General features: G+C 44.9%; 1 protein-coding gene across 10 annotated transcripts in view; it reads left to right on the top strand.

Annotated features, from left to right (window-relative positions):
• KANSL1 (KAT8 regulatory NSL complex subunit 1) overlaps positions 1–18973 on the top strand; it is a 309838-nt gene that overhangs the window by 107264 nt on the left and 183601 nt on the right. For all 10 annotated transcript variants that reach the window (XM_033918391.1, XM_033918392.1, XM_033918393.1 and 7 more), the window contains one exon: positions 1865–1987. In XM_033918391.1, the coding sequence (XP_033774282.1) occupies positions 1865–1987 (123 nt within the window). The remainder of the gene's footprint in view (positions 1–1864; positions 1988–18973) is intronic.

The raw sequence follows: 18973 nt of genomic DNA, 5'->3' as shown, positions 1-18973 counted from the left end.
CCTCTGCCACCAGAGTCCTTCCATCTAATATAACTTCCAGTTTTGCAAACCCGGAAGTTAGATCAGAAGCAAGGACTCAGGTGGCAGAGGGCAAGCCCAAAAGGGTCTCTGCGTGCTGATTGGCGGCTGGAAGCATTTCTCCTCTCCTCCCCGGCCAGGCAAAATCGGCGGTAGCAAATGCGATTCACTACCCTGATGCTACTCCGGGCATCATCTCTTTATTCAGCCGCCCAAGTGGAAACAGGAAGTTTTCATTGAAGGTGGGCCGCAGTGGAGAGAAGACGCAAGGAGTGGCGACAGGAGTTGATCGCTAAATTACTACCGTCACTGACAACAGGTTGTAACGTCAAAATAAAGGTAGATAGGGGCAGAGGGGCGATGGACTTGGGGGAGTTGGTAGACTGGAGAAGGAGAGATGGGGAAAAGGATGGGAGAGATGAACTTGGTGGAGGGGGGGAAGATGGACTTGGGGGAGTTGGTGGACTGGAGAAGGAGAGATGGTGAGAAGATAGATGGGAGAGGTGAACTTGATGGAGGGGGGGAGATCATGGAGAGGGGAGATGGGGGAGGGATAGAAGAAATAATCGATCTGAAAACAGGAGAGGGAGAGAGATGGTGGACAATGGGATTTAGGGAGGGAAGAAACAGAAAGGGAGAGAAGTTGGACACAAGGGATGGTGTGTGGGGTGGGATAGAGATACTGGATAGGAGGGTAGTTAGAAAGAGAAAGGGAGAGCTGGTGAGGAAGGAGGGGAGAGATGCTGGATGAAAGGGTAGTTGAGAAAAGGAGAGATGGTGGATCTTGGGATGGTGGGGTCCATCGCTACAGCTACGGGAATAGAGATGAAAAAAAGGAAAGATGCCAGACCTCCTGAGGAGGGAAGGGAAATGGAAGGGGAGGACAGAGATGGAAAATGGATGGTTACCATGGAGAAAAAGGAAAATTGACAAATGGGCAGGAGACCCTTGCAAACGAGTTATCAGAAGATGTTTGTTGCACAGCCTGGGACCAACATGATTTGAAAAATGACCAGACAACAAAAGGTAGAAAAAATATTTTTATTTTCTGTTTTGTGATTACAATGTGTCAGATTTGAAATTTGTATCTTGCCAGAGCTGGTATTAGACCGCGAACATGAGCTAAGATTTAACAGAGAGAGGAAGTCTTTTTTGTTTATTTTGTTTACACCACAGTGCCAATGTGGGTAGGAGAGGGCAAAGGATGTGAAGAGGTTATAAAATAAACCCACCAGGACGTTTGAAAAAAACACCCACTTGGGCAGGAAAATCGAATCAAAATATTTTTTTCCTGAATTTGGCAGCACTACTGTCCATTGATAGTGATAGGTACAGGTGCTTTGCAGAGAAGACATAGCCTCAGCTGTCCTGATCTCTGAACATTGTACTTGTTAATTCATAGCTTTTATGACCAGACTAATACTTGAGTATTTATTTCCCACCCAAGAAACTCAAACTGTAAAAAAAAGAAAAACCAACCTTATTGAGCAAAACTTCTATAACTATGCCAATTACTTTTTTTTTTTTTTAAATCAACGTCACCAGAGCTCCTGCTTTGGTGTACCACATTGAGACTTCTAATAGCATAAACAAATGAAGACCAAGCAGGTGGACCCCAATTTTTTATGCCATGGGAAGATTTTGAACTTGTGATAACTGGGTTTTTAAGTAGTATCTTTGATTTTGGGAGGTGGGAGGGTGTTCCCTCTCATTGATGCTGTTCCTTAATTTACCTCTTAGCTGACTTCCTAGGGGTAGAGTTGGGAGTGGATTGGATGATATATGGTATTCAGGACCTGTCTCTTTAGTGCTGATAACCCCTATGGTTTCTGTCTCCATCATGCAGGGTTTGCTTGTTCTTGGAGATGTCCTTCCTGCAGACGCCTCAGGAGATGAACGGTCCCGATCTTTAATCCCTGATGGCAAAACTGAGGGTTTGTTCCCACTTCCTACTGCAGTGGACAGAGTGGTAAGAGCCCTTTCCTTGTAAAGTCATTACCCATCACAATGAAATCATTGGCCAGTCCAGATGTCTGGGCTAATGCCGCCCGATTTCCGATTCGAATCAATTCGTTGTTAAGAAAACCACGAGACCTGTTCAGGCTTTCCCTCTGTCGCCTTCCGCCGGAGTCGTTCTCATCTAATGTAACTTCCTGTTTTGTGAAACGGGAAGTTACATCAGAAGAAAGGACTTGGGAGCACCGAGCAAACCTCATGTGCGGCGATGATATTTGTATTTTTTTGGCTGGCTTTCTCCTTTCTCCACACCGCGGAAGCATATCTCCTCTCCTCCCTGCGATTCCACAGTATAAGTATGAGAATTGGGCAGGGTGGCTGTGGAATCTTTGGGGATGGGGAAGCTGAGAATCAGAGAGGGGGCTGGGGAAGCTTTGGGGATGATTTGCTTTTGGGATGGTTAAATTAAATGTTTTAAACTTAAAAAGCTGTGTTATTGAAAGTGAATTGAATCAAATCCAAAAATTGATTCAGCAGGGTGAATTGAAATATTTTTCCCTGAATTAGGCAGCACTAGTCTGTGCTGCCTTTTGTTCAAGATTCCTTTCTCTGCAAAGCTGTTGTGGGTTGCTGGTGAGATGGTTGGACACACAAATGATTTTGTTTGTCATCTTTCTTTACCAGTGGACAATTGTCAAATTTATCTCACCTGTCCTTTTCTGGAATTAACTAGCTGCAGACTTTAGAAGCTGAGAATTCATATGCTGAGGTCATAGCAGCTGTGAATTTTGTAGTTAAGCCACTTAGGAGTCTGTACATTAGGTGATCAATCCATTCCCGCGAATCAGGTTTTTCAGAAGTGTTATGACTTTCAGCACCTCCCACATCGCCAGTGTAGTGTAGTGTTTCCTTCAGTTTTTCATTCTGCAGGTGAACTGTGCAGAGGTGTTTCTTATCTGCTCTGCTTAGTTTTTCTTATTTTCTGTTATAAGTTCATTTTTGTTGTTTTCTTGAGGCTTTGGTACCCTGAGACCCCATATTTGGGGATTTTCTGCCTGGGACCGGACACAGGTTCCACAGAGCCGGACTGTGGCTCAGAGGGCAATCATTTTGGTGGACTTATGCCCGCTGTGTACTACTTCAGGGCTTGGGAAGCCAGATTGCCTGAATTTTTCAGAGGCTTGGGTGCAGGCTGTGGGGTGCACTGATGAGAAAAACCCTCGGGGTATCAGGGAACCTGCTGCATATTCTCCCCTCACCCCAGTTACACTTTGAGGTTCTGTTGGGGGGGCGGTGGAGGTCTTGGATGGAGTAGATCTTGGCAACCTGAAGATTTCCTGGTTTAGAGTCGTTATTTGAAGTTTCTGAGGCAAAAAGTGCATTCCAAATTCCATCTACTCCCGGGTCATTTAAAAAAAAACAAAACAAAAAACCCCAACATTTTAACCCACCTAACAGCCATCCAATATATAAATCAATAATCAGCATTGCACTCCCCTACCAACCATCTAACCATAAAGCAAGAATTCTAGGGAAACAAAAACATCCCCTGCATCAGGAATAATCAAACTACCCTACAATCATGAATCTCCTACTGATCCTATTGATCTACCTGATAAGCGGTAGCATCAAAGACGTTAACTCTCTCTACCCACAATTACAATCTATCCACCACCCAGTTCTATCTTTCATCCACATCACCAACCCACAAGAAGATACTATAAATCATATTAATGTTATTTCAAATAAAAAAAGACTCCACCATACCCTTAAAAAAAGAACAAGGGAAATAAAAACCATCAAAACCACTAACTCAACAGAAATTGCCGCATCCACTTCTATTCCATGTGCATATCTCAATACCAGATCTGTTAGAAATAAGGCATTCCTTATTAATGACTGGATCATCAGCAAGGAAATAGCCTGCCTCTTTCTAACTGAAACTTGGTTACTGTCTGAAGATGATCCAATTATAACTGATCTCCTACCAGACAATTTCAAAATCCTTACGTTAAACCGCACAGGTAAAAAAAGGAGGAGGATTAGCAATTATCCTTAAAGATGGATTTGAGTTTGAACTTCTGGATTCCAAAATGACCGACCACCTAGAAATCTTAGCCTGTAAAATAAGTAATACCCAACTAGAAGAATCCTTATCCTGCATACTATTCTATGTCCCGCCTAAAAGCTGGCCCAAAGCCAAAGAAGACTTCTGTGAATTCGTCCTGCACAATTCTATTGGCCCTAACTACAACATCATCGCAAGGGACATAAACTTACACCTAGACGAAGAGAACAACACAGACACAAAAGAGCTTAAAAACTTTCTATCTCTACTCAACTACAACATCCCCGTACCCACACAAACTCACGAAAAAGGACATCATTTAGATCTGGTTGCCATGTCCACAAAGGAAATCCTTGACCCAGTCATCTCTCTGCCTGAAGGCACCTGGCGTCACGACATCTGGTCCGACCATTTCACTTATTATTTTAAGCTGATCTGGTCGCACCGAAAATCTAAAACACGTCCGATGATAAAAAAGAACATCAAACAAGAGGTTATATTAATCCAGAAGAATACTGGTCAGAATACGTAACTGCAGACAGTAATAGAGGAAGGAGTAGATTTCTGGGACCACTGGAAGACAACCAGCACATCCATCCTAGATAAAATCGTCCCTATACATAAAAGCAAAGCAATGCAAACAATACAACAAATGGTTCGACGCCGAACTACTAAAAACGAAACAACTAGCTAGGCGACTAGAAAGAATTTGGAATAAAACAGGAGAATTGGCAGACCGCAACAAAAGGAGAGCCTACATAAAAACTTACAAACAACTGATAAAAGACAAACGCAAAGCGTTCCACTCTACCAAAATCAACCTATCCTGCTATGGTTTACAAGGAATCAATACAAAAGAGTTGTTCAACATAATCACAAATCTATTTGACACCGCCCGCCACACCACACCCGTGCACAACACGAAGTTACCCACTGCGAAAGACCTAGCCATATATTTTGATTCCAAAATTAAAAACCTAAGAAATAACTGTGTAGGAAATAACGATGTAACAATTATCCCCAGCAATTACCAAATAGCTAACTCACATGACAATGAAATACCAACAGACATGATCTGGAATTCCTTTCAAGATTTAGAATGGAATACCTACACCAAACTATACAACAAATACTTTAAATCTCATTGCGTCCTAGATACATGCCCCCCGGAGATTATGAAAGCGGCACCATTAGAATTTAAACTATCATTGCTACGCTACTTAGCCCACAACCTAAAAAATGGGACTTTCCTCACTAACAACGGTCACATAATAATAACCCCCATCCCAAAAAATAGAAAAGAATCTTCAGCGCTAATAACCAACTACAGACCTATAGCATCTGTCCCATTCATTGTAAAAATCATGGAGGGATTAGTTCACACCCAACTGATGGAATATCTTAATCAGTTCTCTCTCCTGCATAAAACTCAATCCGGCTTTAGACCCCTATTCAGTACGGAGACATTAATCGCTGCTATTTTAGACTATTTGCACCTATTATTTAGCAATGGCCTCAACGCCCTGATCATGCAATTCGACATGAGCTCTGCATTCGATCTGGTAGACCATGAGAAAATGCTGCAATGCCTAGACGCCATTGGTATCAGGGCTGAGGTACTGAACTGGTTTTGTGGCTTCCTTACATCCCGTTCCTACCAGGTACTCTTCAACAACGATCACTCCCATACCTGGAGCAACTCAGCCGGAGTGCCACAAGGGTCACCGCTTTCCCCATTGCTTTTCAATATCTACATGTCCTCATTAGGTGTGAGACTAACCCAACTGGGGATAAAATTATTCAGCTACGCAGATGATTTTACGATCATCATCCCATTTGCTAACTCTATCTCGGAAACCCATTCCCAAGGCATCCGATGCCATAAATGAGATGGAACAATGGATGACAGATTTCAAGCTCAAACTTAACCCAGAAAAAACAAAATTCTTCGTTGCCTCTCCTCACCCGCTTGACAATAAAACCCCACTATGCATCAATAAGCTCAACTACCCTATCCAGCCCACCATGAAGATATATAGGTGTTACCCTAGACCAATGCCTAACTATGAAGGAACAAGTGGACATCCTGTTCAGAAAGGGTTTTTCTTACTCTCTGGATAACTCAGATTCATTAAATCATACTTCGATACATCAGCATTCAGAATCCTAATGCAATTCCTCATGCTGAGTCAACTTGACTACTGCAACATCGCCTATTTAGCAATCTCCCAAAAGAATATGAGATGTCTTCAAATAATGCAAAATGCTGCGGTCAGACTTATCTTCGAGCTGAAGAAATTCGATCATGTGACACCTTACTACCGGCAGTTACACTGGCTGCCAACGGAAGCACGAGCAAGGTTTAAATTCGCCTGCCTCTGCTTCAAAGTACTATATGGACTTGCCCCCAAGTACATAATGGACCTTTTCTCATTTTCCAACAACAAACGCAAGAGAAACACACATTCAAAATTCATTTCCCGTCCAGTTAAAGGTTGCAAACTGAAAAAAACACCATGAACACATTCTCTAGGGCAGAGTACGGTATTGGGGTTTAAGAAAGGATTGGACAATTTTCTGCTGGAAAGGGGGATAGAAGGGTATAAATAGAGGATCACTGCACAGGTCCTGGACCTGTTGGGGCCGCCGATTGAGCGGGCTGCTGGGCACGATGGACCTCAGGTCTGACCCAGCAGAGGCATTGCTTATGTTCTTATGTTCTCTCACCAAGCAGCCTTATGGGGTAAAGATCTAAATCAACTGCTTTCGCCCACTGCCTACAGGGAATTTAGGAAGCGCCTAAAAACATACCTGTTCTTGAAATACCTAAACAATTGACCCGCTCTCCCCTCTCTCTCCCCAATAATGGTCCCCCCAACCTCCTACCCTTATCCCTCTCCCCTCCTTAGCCCACTTGAATTTCACGGTACTGTGATACATATAAACTGTTATCTTTATCATATCGTAATTTTTCACCGTATTTTCTGAAATGTGCGGCTTATTCCAAGCAGGTCCTATCAGACATTACCTACCAAACTGTATATCTTATACTCTTGCTCAGCAAATTGTATTTCTATATTCTTGCTTTCTTAAAGTCTCTGCTCTCTGTATTTCCTCTGACTATCTGCATATTGTAATTCGCTGAATGTCCAGCTGTCTTGATTGTAAACCGCCTAGAAGTCGCAAGATTGTGGCGGTATAGAAGAATAAAGTTGTTATTATTATCTCTTCCAGCTTCAAAGAAACCTGACAAGCAGGTTCTTTCACAGAATTGTAAGTACAGCCCCATTATTTCCTATTGGAAAATTGGGGTGTGGAAGGGTTCCTCCAAAAATCTAATTTTTGAAGGTTTCGGGGGTCAGGTCTCCCTCCAAACCCCCTATTTCAGCATTTTTTTTTTGTTTGTTTTTTTTTTTTTCCAAAAAAGTTTCCACAGGCCATTTTTGGCATGGGGCGCAGCCTGAAAGCGCTCTCCAATTAATCCAGGGAGCCTTTTTGCTTCCTGTGATTTCTCCTCAGATAAGCAAGCTGGCTTCCTGCTCCAGCGACCACTTGGAGTCGGACTGACAGAATTGAAGATCAGACTCTGTGCCACTTATCTCAGGGCACGGAGACAGTCCTGGACGAATCCCGTTCCCTGTTTGGGTCCAGCAGCCAAGATGCCTCTCTGGCATTTTTAATCCACCTGCTTTTCAAGTTGGTCTCTGTCCATCATTTTATAGCGGATTCTGTTAAGGAGTTGAAGCTGGAGGTGAGCAGCTCTCTACTTCTCAGTGCATAATCATGACCTCCTTTTTTACCAGTGAATCCGGACATTACTACCCTATTTACTGAGCAGTGGGAGACCCCAGAAGGATCCTTAAGGATTGCAAAAGCCATGTCCAGACTTTACGTGATGGCATCTGAGTTCCAGCAGCTGTTTAATCAGCTGAAAGTAGACTCTGAGGTGGCTCAGGTCACCAAGTACATAACTCTCCCATTGAGGGGGAAATTATGATGAAAGATGTGTAAGATCGCAAGATGGACATAGTTTCTAAGAGACAATTTGAAGCTCTAGCTCTGGGAATCAAAGCAGTGGCGGTAGCTTCGTTTGCTGCAAGGGTCTTTCAGACCAGATTGAGAAAAGAACCCTTTGCGGAGGAGGACATCCCCAGCTGGTGCTAGAAGGGGTGGATTATGTGGCAGGTTCATGAGCAAGGAATCGGTGTATGCGATCTCTACTGGCAGAATGCTCTGGATCAGGGGAAGATGCTTTTCGTTAAGGGCCAAATAATCTCATGGCCAGTGTGATGGATCACCACCCTAAGTCTCTGCTGGAAAACAGGCCACACCGACCCCCTGGAGGGAGTAGAGCAGTGGTCTCAAACTCAAACCCTTTGTGGTGCCACATTTTGGATTTGTAGGTACTTGGAGGGCCGCAGAAAAAATAGTTAATGTCTTATTAAAAAAATGACAATTTTGCAATGAGGTAAAACTCTTTATAGTTTATAAATCTTTCCTTTAACAGTTAAAGGAAAGATTTATAAACTATAGTTTTACCTTATGCAAAATTGTTGGCTGGTGACTTTATTTTTTGTGCTTTTAACTATGTTTCCAGGGCCTTCTTGTCCTCTGACTGTTTTTCTCTCCATCTTCACTTTCTGCCTTGCATCCATCTTTGGCATTAACTTAATATTCAATTTTTTCTGCTTTCTTTTCAAAATCAACGTTTCCATGTCTTCCCTTCCCTTCCTATGTCTCTCTTCTTCCGTCCCTATTTCCATGGTCTGACATCTTTCCTTCTTCTCCCTCCCTCCCTCCTTCCTTTCTTTCCCCTGGTGTGGCATCTGTCTCCTTCCCTCCCCCCATGGCCTGGCATCTCTCCCTCCTCCTCCATGGTCTGGTATATCCTTTCCTTTCCCTCCCTCCCATGGACTTGGCATCTCTTGTTCCTCTCCTCTCCCTTGTCTTCCTTTTCCTTCCTTCCCTCTCTTTCCCCAGTTGGGTGCAGCAGCAACAGCAGCAGCATTTCTTTTACCCCTTCTCTCCCCCTCCCTTTCCTTGTGCTGCTACTGCAACAGCAGCATTTCCCTTCCCCCTTTCCTGTGCAGCAGAAGCATTTCTCTTCCCCTTCCCTTCCTTGTGGAGCAGTAGCATGTCTGGCCGGCTCCCTTGCTCAGTCAATCGTTCCGTTCAAAGCCGTGGGTGGCGGCTCCTCACGCGATCTGCGCCTCTGTCAGAAGCCTTCTCTCTGATGTCCTGATGCCAGAGAGGCTTCCGACGCAGGTGAGGATAGCGCAAGGAGCTGCCACCCGCGGCTTTGAACGGAACGATCGATTGCAGCAAGGGAACCGGCCAGACTGCTCCACATGGAAGGGAAGGGGGGGAAGAGAAATGCTGGTGTGGATGGCGCGAAGTGCCGTCGCCGGCTGCAGCTTTGACCAGAACAATCGACTGCAGCAAGGGAGCAATTGATCATCGTGTCCAGACCGCGGGCTGCAAAATAGCACCTGGAGGGCCGTGAGTTTGAGGTCACTGGAGTAGAGGTAATTTTTGCCCTTCCCATTGTTCTCACCAGTACAACCTAAGTTCCTATGCCAGAGATCCTTCCAAGGTTACAAATAACGATTTAGCAACTCCAGATGCCATCAGTCCTCAGGGTCTCACATTAACCTGCCCTCCATAAAATGCAAATTTGGTGGTCACACTTCCAGTCATTGGAGGGAGGCTGTCAGTGTTTCAGAGGGAGTGGGAGAAAATGTCCTTGGACCAATGGGTGCTGGATATTATCTGAGTGGATGAGGAGATCAAGTTTTATCATCCTGCTGCAGATTTCCTCGTTTCTCTAGCTGGATAGCCGGAAAAAGAGGCCATGCTCAGAGCCACACTTCAAAGGCTTTTTGATATTCAGGCTATAGAACCTGTCCCTGACGTTGAATCGGGCTCAGGCAGATACTCCCAGATAATTCATTGTGCCCAAAAAAGGCACAGAAGACTTGGAGGCCCATCTTGGATCTCAAGGCCATCAAAACGTTTCTAAGAATCTCATATTTCCTCATGGAAATGGCCCATATGGTCATTGGCTCCAGCGGAGTTTCTTGCCTCTGGATCTGACAAACATATTTGCATATTCCCATCTTTCTGGGCCACAGGATATATCTGAGGTTTCATGTAAGGAACATTTCCAGTCTGTGGCTCTCCCGTTCGATTGGCACTAGCCCCTTGCACTTTCACCAAGGTAATAGTGGTGGTTGTGGCTCATTTTCGAAAGATTGAGATCCAGGTACACCTCTATCTGGACAATTGGCTTATCGGTGCTCTGTCCATACCAGACTATGAGCAAGCAGGTGACAAACATTGGATCTACTCCAGTGGTTAGATTGGATAGTCAGCTTCAAGAAAAGATATCTAGAACCAACCCAGAATTTTAGAGTATCTGGGCATTCATTTCAACATGACTCAGGTCTGCGTCAATGCCACAATAGTAGCATATGTGAACAGACAAGGAGGCACTAGAATGTCTGGAAGCTCAGATGCTATTTTAATGGGTGGAAGTCCAATTGCAGGCTCTTTCCTTAGCAACAGCAGCAGATGAATCCAGAGACCAATGGGATAGCACACATCTACCAGCAGGCGGAGATAGAGAAACTGATTAACAGGTGGTCCTTTTGGCTGGCACTCCTCCTGTATCTTCAGTATGCTCTATCTCCCAGCAGGTGATGGTCGCTATTCAACTAGCTCCTGAATTCTGGCTTTGACTGGAAAATTATTTTCTCCTGTTGAGGTTTCTCTTCAGTGAGATTGCAATTTTATTTCTCCTGTTGAGGTTTCTCTTCAGTGAGATGGCAATTTTATTTCTCCTGTTGAGGTTTCTCTTCAGTGAGATGGCAATTTTATGTTTTCCTGTAGAGGTCTCTCTTCAGTGAGACAGGGATGTCCGGCTGAACAGTGCCGGCTTTAGGGATTAAACCTGGGCCTCCCAGGTCCCTGCCTCACCCTCCTTGCATTGCTGGAGGGTCTGACTTGGTCTCAATTTTTTCTTCTTTCCCTTCTCTGTTTAAAAAAAAAAAAAAAAGGGAGACCACAGTTGCTACATTCTGCCCTGTTAGTGCTGCACAACCAGCTCTTACTGGCTTCAACCGGCCCTAACAACAAGCTTGTGAGTATGTATGTGTTTTTTACTGTTGTTTGAACTTCAGGTTCTGTTTGGGAGTCTTAGTACTGTGGATTCGGTCAATGTACATTTAAGTAATGGACATTTTATTGAGCCATGACTATGACTAGAAATCCGTTGAGAGCGCCGGGACTTTCCCGCCCTTTGCATGCACACGCTTGGTTTCCTTGTTGGTTACAGCGCGGCAGTAGCGATGCAATTTCATGCTCGCTCTTGTTCTCCTCATTGGGTTTCAGTGCAGCAGTAGTAGTCCTGTTTATTCCGAGGCTCTCTTTCGACTGTGTTTGTCACGGCCATGTGCAGATGATTGTGCAGGTGCCGGTTTATAGCAGCGCACATGAGATGGGACATGTTTTTTTCTGGTGCTGTGGGAAGCACCGCACTGTTCTTCTAGTTATTCCCCGAGTCTGATTTTCTTTCTTTGCAGGCCACGGCAGGGTAAAATTTATTGAGCTTGAATCCGACTATGTTTCTAGGAGTGTTGATGCAGCGACCACGTTTCAGTGAGAATCAGGCGCACACTTGGGTCTCTGGCGATGGCGGGAGAACTGCAGCGTTCCGGTAGTTTATTTACAGCTGACTTTGATCAGGGTATGCCGCGGCTTCTCTCCTTTCCGGTTCAGACAAGTTGTACGTGTTTCACCAGCTTTGGGACAAGCTTGGGCAATCTATATGTCTATGTCTGTGTTCCTGCTGTATTCACTTGAAGGACGCTGCTAGTTTAATCGGACTCTGGGGTTAGCCCTCAAAGGGATTACTTGAGAGACTCTTACCTAGGTTAAGTCACCCAGTCTCGGTTTGTCTCCGGACTGGGTCGACATATGGCAAATCACAGCACAGTGAGATCAACAGTGAGATAGTGCCCTGTATTTCACATGGGTATCTCATTGTCTCTCTTGGAGTTCCTGCAGATTGAGCCTTTGTTGGTAACTGTCCTTCTTATTTGGGCCTCTGTGCTGCTCTGCATGTGTCTAGTAGTGGCATAGGATATATATGCCTAAAGGTAGTACAAACAGTTCCCAAGTTCAGGCTGTGTCTATGGGCATAATGACACTTCGCATCTTCCTGCAGCCAGGACTCTCTCTATTTCTGATGGGGCTTGGACTTCAGATTTCCATGCTTATCACGCTGGTTTCTTCTGTCGCCATTTTCTCATGGCACATGCTAGACAGACCCCCCCGACCAGACAGGAAGAGCTCCTTCTAACCAGGAGCCAATTATCTATTCTATCTCTATCAAACTCGCGGAGGAACACGCGCTATGTGGCTGTTAGCCTCATCCCTGAAGCTCTCATTAGCAATGTGAGCTTTGTCTGATACCTGTTAGGATGCTGTTGTTTTCCACATGGCGGTAGATGCAGCATCTTAATTGCGTCTAGTACGTATTCACTTTAAAGAACATATATTTCGTTCACGTTGCATGGAGTTAGTACTGTTTTCATGGTTCCAGAATACTCCTCTTTACATTGCAAAACTTGATTTTTCCTAGGAGAATTTCTTTCTTCTTACAGATCCTACATATCTTACAGATCCTCATCCTGCCGTTCCCTGACCTTCTGCACTTCATTCTGAGGGGATCTTGACTTCTTCCAATGACTCTTCAGGCTTTCTCATGAAAGAGAAGACGCTATAATGTTAGGTCAGGGGGCTGTGAACATTTTTCAGGATGTTTGCAACTTTGCATCCTCCTCAGGTTTCTGGTTCATTCTTGGAGTCTCTGTGTTTTGTGTTTCCCTTTTAAGTGTTACTGGTCCTCAAGGCAGTTCTTGTAGTTCTTTAGGATGATATTTTCTTTCTCAAGGGACCCTCGGCCACAAGAGGGCACCCGCTCAAACTCAGGGGCAGAAAATTTAATGGCGACACCAGAAAGTATTTCTTCACAGAGAGAGTGGTTGATCATTGGAACAAGCTTCCAGTGCAGGTGATCAAGGCAGACAGCGTGCCAGACTTTAAGAATAAATGGGATATCCATGTGGGATCCCTACAAGGGTCAAGATAAGAAAATTGGGTCATTAGGGCATAGACATGGGGTGGGTAAGCAGAGTGGGCAGACTTGTAGCCCTTTTCTGCTGTCATCTTCTATGTTTCTATGGGACGTTGTTCCACTTACTGCCCAAGACGGGGGCATTGGGCAGGCTGGATCCCATTCTGCTGAATTAGTTTCTCAGGGTTACACATTTCTGCAGAAAAACTGGGAGAATATTTACATTTTTACTATGGACTCTGAATGGGCACTAGGTTTGCTTGCCTCTCTTGGAGCAGCTCGTTCGGTTTTGGCACATGCCATTTCGCCTACCCAAGGCTTCACAAACATTTTAGAAAATGTGGGCAGTGGTACCGTTTTGGCACTACCAGGTGATTCACCTACTTTCTTCTTGACTAACTACTTGATTCGGACGTCTTCCAGTCGGGCCATTTGACTGAGACGAAAAGGGTGGTTTCTTTTCTTCAGTTCTTTGGACGTGAATCTTCGAATTTGCACAGCGCTCTTTTCTCCTGTACTATTTATAGGTATATCGGGGAGATGTTTTTATTCATATAGGAGAGAAATGTGTTTCTTCCCAGAGACTAGGGCGATGGGTCACAGTCTCAGGTTTGCATTCTTCTTCGGTCACCATGACCAAGACTATAGGATTCTGTATAGGTTCTAGGATCCATGTTGCTGACTCTACTGGGAACTTTGGCTTGCTTTCCCATTATAACGCTACAGCAGTCACTTTTGTTCCGGTGGTTCCCGGTATCTCAGGGCTCCAATTATTTGGTAGGCTCCTCAAGCATCGCTCTGTATGATTTGGTGGCTCAGCGAGATTTCTCTTTTCAAAGGCATGCCTCGGTCTTTGCTGGACTAGCTCATGGTCACGAAACATCCCGGGATGTCGGGTTGGGGGGCTCGGTGCCTTCCATCCTCAGTTCCAGGAGTCTGGTCTTAAGAGGCGACTCGGTACTTTTTCATTCTTCTACTCTGGCGCATGGTCAGGCTACCTTTCTGGAGCTTCAGACCATTCTTCCGGAATGATGCGGGTCAGTCAGTATTATGATGGGGGTATTTCTCTACAGCCTGGGCAGTAGGTGATGTATTCAGTTGGCGGGTAAAGTTGTGGTTCTACTTCAATGGGTGGACCCTCATCTTTCTCTTCTGTTGGCAGATCATTTTATGGGTCAGGAAAAGAGTTTGGGTAGACTTTCTCTCCGCGAAATCTGTGCATGGCTCATTTATTGTATATTACAGTGTACAGCGCTGTGTACACTCTAGAAAGTGTAAATGTTAGTAATAGTGAAATCTTCTACATCCTGGATATTGAGAATTTTGGCTCAGGCATTCCAGCTCTTTTTATGTGAGATCACCTGGAACTAGACCTCATGGCCTTGTCTCAAAATTCTAAGCTTCCTAGCTTCTTCAGCGGGCACAGGAAGTGGGAATCAGAGGGGGGTAGTAGAGTGGCTTCTTTCTCACCTCTGGTTTCTCTTTTTATCAGTGTTTTCCCCTGGCTGATGATGGCTTGGATTTGCCATCTCGAGCTCGCTTTCTGGGCACAGTATTTGTAGAATCTCTGGATTGGCTGCGCCTTCCTTGCTATGCGGATCTGATGAGTCTTTCGACAGCCGGGACTGTTGAGTTTCCTGGTATCTCCGGATTTGCTCACCTAGGGTACGATCAACATGGATATTCATATTACTTTGGTATTACAACCTAGCTTTTGAAAAGTCATGGCTGACGTGTAAGGGTTATGCGAAGCAGGTTATTTCTTCTCTTATCCAGGCGATACTGATGTCTTCACTTATGGCTTCTGTTTATTTTTGGAGGTTTATCCTTTCTTGGGTACTTCTCAACATTCCCTTCAGCTTCAAGTGCCATTCTTAGCTTGTTACAAGGGCTAGGTATACTGCTCTTTGCTTACTTCTCAGTTTCATGTAGTTCAGTTCCTAAACGGAGTACAGTATATTCGTACACCTCTTAGAAAGCCCTGTCTTGAGTACAGTCTTAAGGTACTTCTTCGCAGTTTACCGAAGGCTTCATTTCATCCTTGTCTTTCGAGACTCTAAAGGACTGTGCCGTTGAACACGGGATTTCTTGTGGCCATGGCTTCAGCTCAGCAGTTTTCTGAGTTGCAGGCCTTGTTCGGCGGGGATTCCTATTTCTGATTTACAAGATCTGGGGTATCAGTTCGGACGGTACCACAATTTCTTTCTAAGGAGGTGTCATCCTTTCTTTTATGATATGCTCACTTTTCCTTCCTTCTTCCTGGGAGGAGAAATGGGAAGACGTGCTTTTATTCACTGCATTTTTAGAAAGTGCGTAGCGTTCTCGAGCTAGGTTTCTAATGAATTTTAGTTGTTTAGATCACCTTTTTGTATTCTTCAAGGGACGCCTCAAACGTATGGCGTCGTCCAAAGCCTCCGTCACTCGATGGGTCCAGGAGGACATTCTTTACGCTCGCCTGATGGCAGGGAAGCGGTTGGCGAAAGAACTTCATGACCATTCATCTATGCTGATACCTAGTACGTCATTATCTAGCCGCTCCTCTATCCTTAACCTCTCACACGCCTGTCTAGCCCATAGGTCCCCCAACTCTCATCATGAAGCCACCTTCTTGGCTCCTTCTCCTACTCTGCTCTTCTCTCAAACTCTCTCCCTGCCTTACACCTCCTTCCCCCAACCTCCTCGACCCTGTAAATGCCTGCAGTACCTGCCCTGGCCTCAGAATCCCCACGCTAATATGCCCCAAACACCACCCATCCTATAAAAACCCTCGTAAAGTCAACCACGCCTCCCCAAAACCTGTCCCCGCTTCCAATCTCTCCGACCCTGCCTCTGATTCTCTCACTCCAGTCCCAACACTTTATTGCAATGCCAGATCCTCTTGTAATAAGATTCAAATCTTAAAGGACCTACTCGAGGATTCAGACCCCGGATTCCTATTCATTACAGAATCTTGAATCACAAAAGATGACCAATTTACTCAAAACGAACTTTGCTCCCATGGTTACCAAGGCCTCTTCTCTCCCAGAACTAATTGAAAAGGAGGCGGCCTGGCTCTCCTTTTCAAATCATTCTTCGATGTCCAGCTCCTTGAAAAGGGCAGCTTCTCCTCATTAGAATACTTGCTAGCCTCAGTTAACGATGAATACCACCCTCATCCACTGGGTATCCTGCTCCTATACCGCCCACCTACCCCTTGGAACAATTCCTCCGAACTCGTCTTTGAAACCATAACAAACGCCTTCCTCAAATTTCAAAGATTACTGATCATCGGAGACATCAATCTCCACCTTGACGATGTCACCAGCAAGAACGCATCCGAATTTAATAGCTTCCTCCTCTTTAGGCTTTCCCCCTCCCACTCTCTCCCCTACCCACGAAAAAGTCCACACACTAGACCTCATCAGTTTTCTGGATCTCACTACTCACAAAACCTCAACCACTGACATTTGCTGGGAAATCGTTCCCTGGTCCGATCTCTTCCTTTCTTTCTCCCAATCTTCATGTCACATTTTGGGCCTCCATCCCGCACCTCAAATTCTTTTAACTTCCGCAAAAAAATCTCGAGCAATCTGTTCTGGACCAATTTTCTTGACAAATTCTCCCCCATCCCTAAACCTGCAGAACCAGAAACAAACTCACAAAACTGGGTCGCCCTCTCCGAGTCCACCTTCCTTTCCCTCGCCCCTCTCTCCACTAAAATCATCTCCTATTCCCATAAGGCTCCTTGGTACCTCCCATACCACAGAGAACTGAAACAGAAATGCCGAGCTCTGGAACGAAAATGGAAAAAAATCTAAATCCCCTACAGACAGACACTCCTGGAGGGTCAATATTAAATTCTACAATACTGTTCTAAAAAAAAGCAAGGAAAAACTTCTACGGTGACAAAATCTCCAAATCCAACAACCAGACTAGCACATTATTTAACATCTGGTGTTCCTTAATCTCCAAAAATGCTCCATCCTCCCCTCCTCCCCCTCAGCCGATTCTCTAAAGTTGTTATTATTATTATTCCCTCCTGCAATCTCCTACAAATCTCTGATTCCAATCGACCCCAAACCTATCCTTACAGACTCCTACCCTATCCCAGCTGACAGTTCCTGGTCTTCCTTCGAACTTGTTTCTGAATCCCTGGTCCATAATCTGTGCCTCAAATTGAAATCCTGCAATTGTACCTTGGATCCATTTCCCGCCTACCTTTACGAGAACACTCCCCCTCAGGCCATCTCATCTCTTACCATTCTCATAAACTCCGCCCTCCATTTGGGTCTATTCTCCCCAGAAATGGGCTATATCTCCTTAACCCCACTACTGAAAAAAACCTGATCTAGACCCCTCTACACCTTCCAGCTACCGTCCAATAGCAAACATTCCTCTCCTTACCAAGATGCTAGAATCTATCATATCCACTCAACTATCTTCCTACCTTGAAAAATTCACCATTCTGCTACCCTACCAATACAGCTTCTGACCCAACTTCAGCACTGAATCCCTTCTGACCTCCTTAATCTCAAAAGTTCAACATCTCCATTCTCGCAACAAGTTCGCCGTCCTTCTTCAATTCGACCTCTCTGCAGCTTTTGATGTCGTCCATCATGATATCCTACTTTACCAACTCACCGAGATAGGCATTCACTCCACAGTCCTTGACTGGTTCTCGAAGTTCTTACGCTCCCGCTCCTACACAGTCAACATGAAGGGCATTTCTTCCTCCCCCTGGAACCCGATCTTTGGAGTCCCACAAGGCTCACCTCTCTCACCTATCCTTTTCAACATTTATATGTCCTCCCTTAAACTCCTCCATCTCTCCCCCCTTGAAACACTTTACACTTACGCAGATTACATCTTTGTCCTCCTTGAGACTGACCGGAACCTCACCAACCTCTCTGCGAACATATCCTCATATATATCGAACCTTCAGTCCTGGGCCCACACTGTGCAGATGAAACTGAACGAATCCAAAACAAAACTTCTCTGGCTCGGCCCAAAATTGGACCAACTGCCCACCTCCATCCCTCTGTCCTCTGGCCCCACTCTGCATCTTGAATACTCAAGTAAAATTATGGGAGTCATCATTGACTCTACACTTTCCTTCAGTGATCACCTCAACTCCCTAATAAAAAAATGTTTCTTCAGCCTTCACATGCTGAGGAAAGTGAGAACCTGTTTCCATCAAAAACACTTTGCCGTCCTTGTCCAATCCACCATCCTTTCCAGACTGGACTATTGTAACTCTTATCTACCTAAGCTTAACAAAGAAAAACCTTCAAAGACTCCAGCAGATTCAGAATGCCGCTGCTAAGCTTATCTTCGCAAAAAGCAAATTCTACCACGACTCACCGCTTTTGTCCAAGCTCCACTGGCTTCCAATAATCTCCAAAGTCCACTTCAAATGTGCCTGCCTTACTTTCAAGATCCTACACGGCATCCTCTCCCCCTTTATTCCTCTTTCTTGGAATTCCTCTAACCCCAATTCCACCATATCCACCCAAAAACTGAAACTCTCCTTCCCCTCTCTAAAAGACGTCTCCCTTATAGGAAAACTAGGTTCCTCCCTCCCTTTTAGAATCACTGAGCTCTGGAACAACCTTACCTCCCCTCTCAGGAATCTGAGCTCCCTCCAACTCTTCCGTAAACATCTGAAAACCTGGTTATTCTCAAAAATGTAACTCTTCCTCCCTCTCTGATTATTCTAGTCCTCTAAATTTCCTCGTCATCCTTCTCTCCTCTGGAGTTCCTTTCTACCCTAACTCCTGTTAACCGTGTCGAGCTTTGCGAATGTAGAGATGATGCGA

The sequence above is a fragment of the Geotrypetes seraphini genome, chromosome 13 (assembly GCF_902459505.1).
Source record: "Geotrypetes seraphini chromosome 13, aGeoSer1.1, whole genome shotgun sequence".
NCBI classification, from domain to species: Eukaryota; Metazoa; Chordata; class Amphibia; order Gymnophiona; family Dermophiidae; genus Geotrypetes; species Geotrypetes seraphini.
This window is presented reverse-complemented; position numbering and strand designations above follow the sequence as displayed.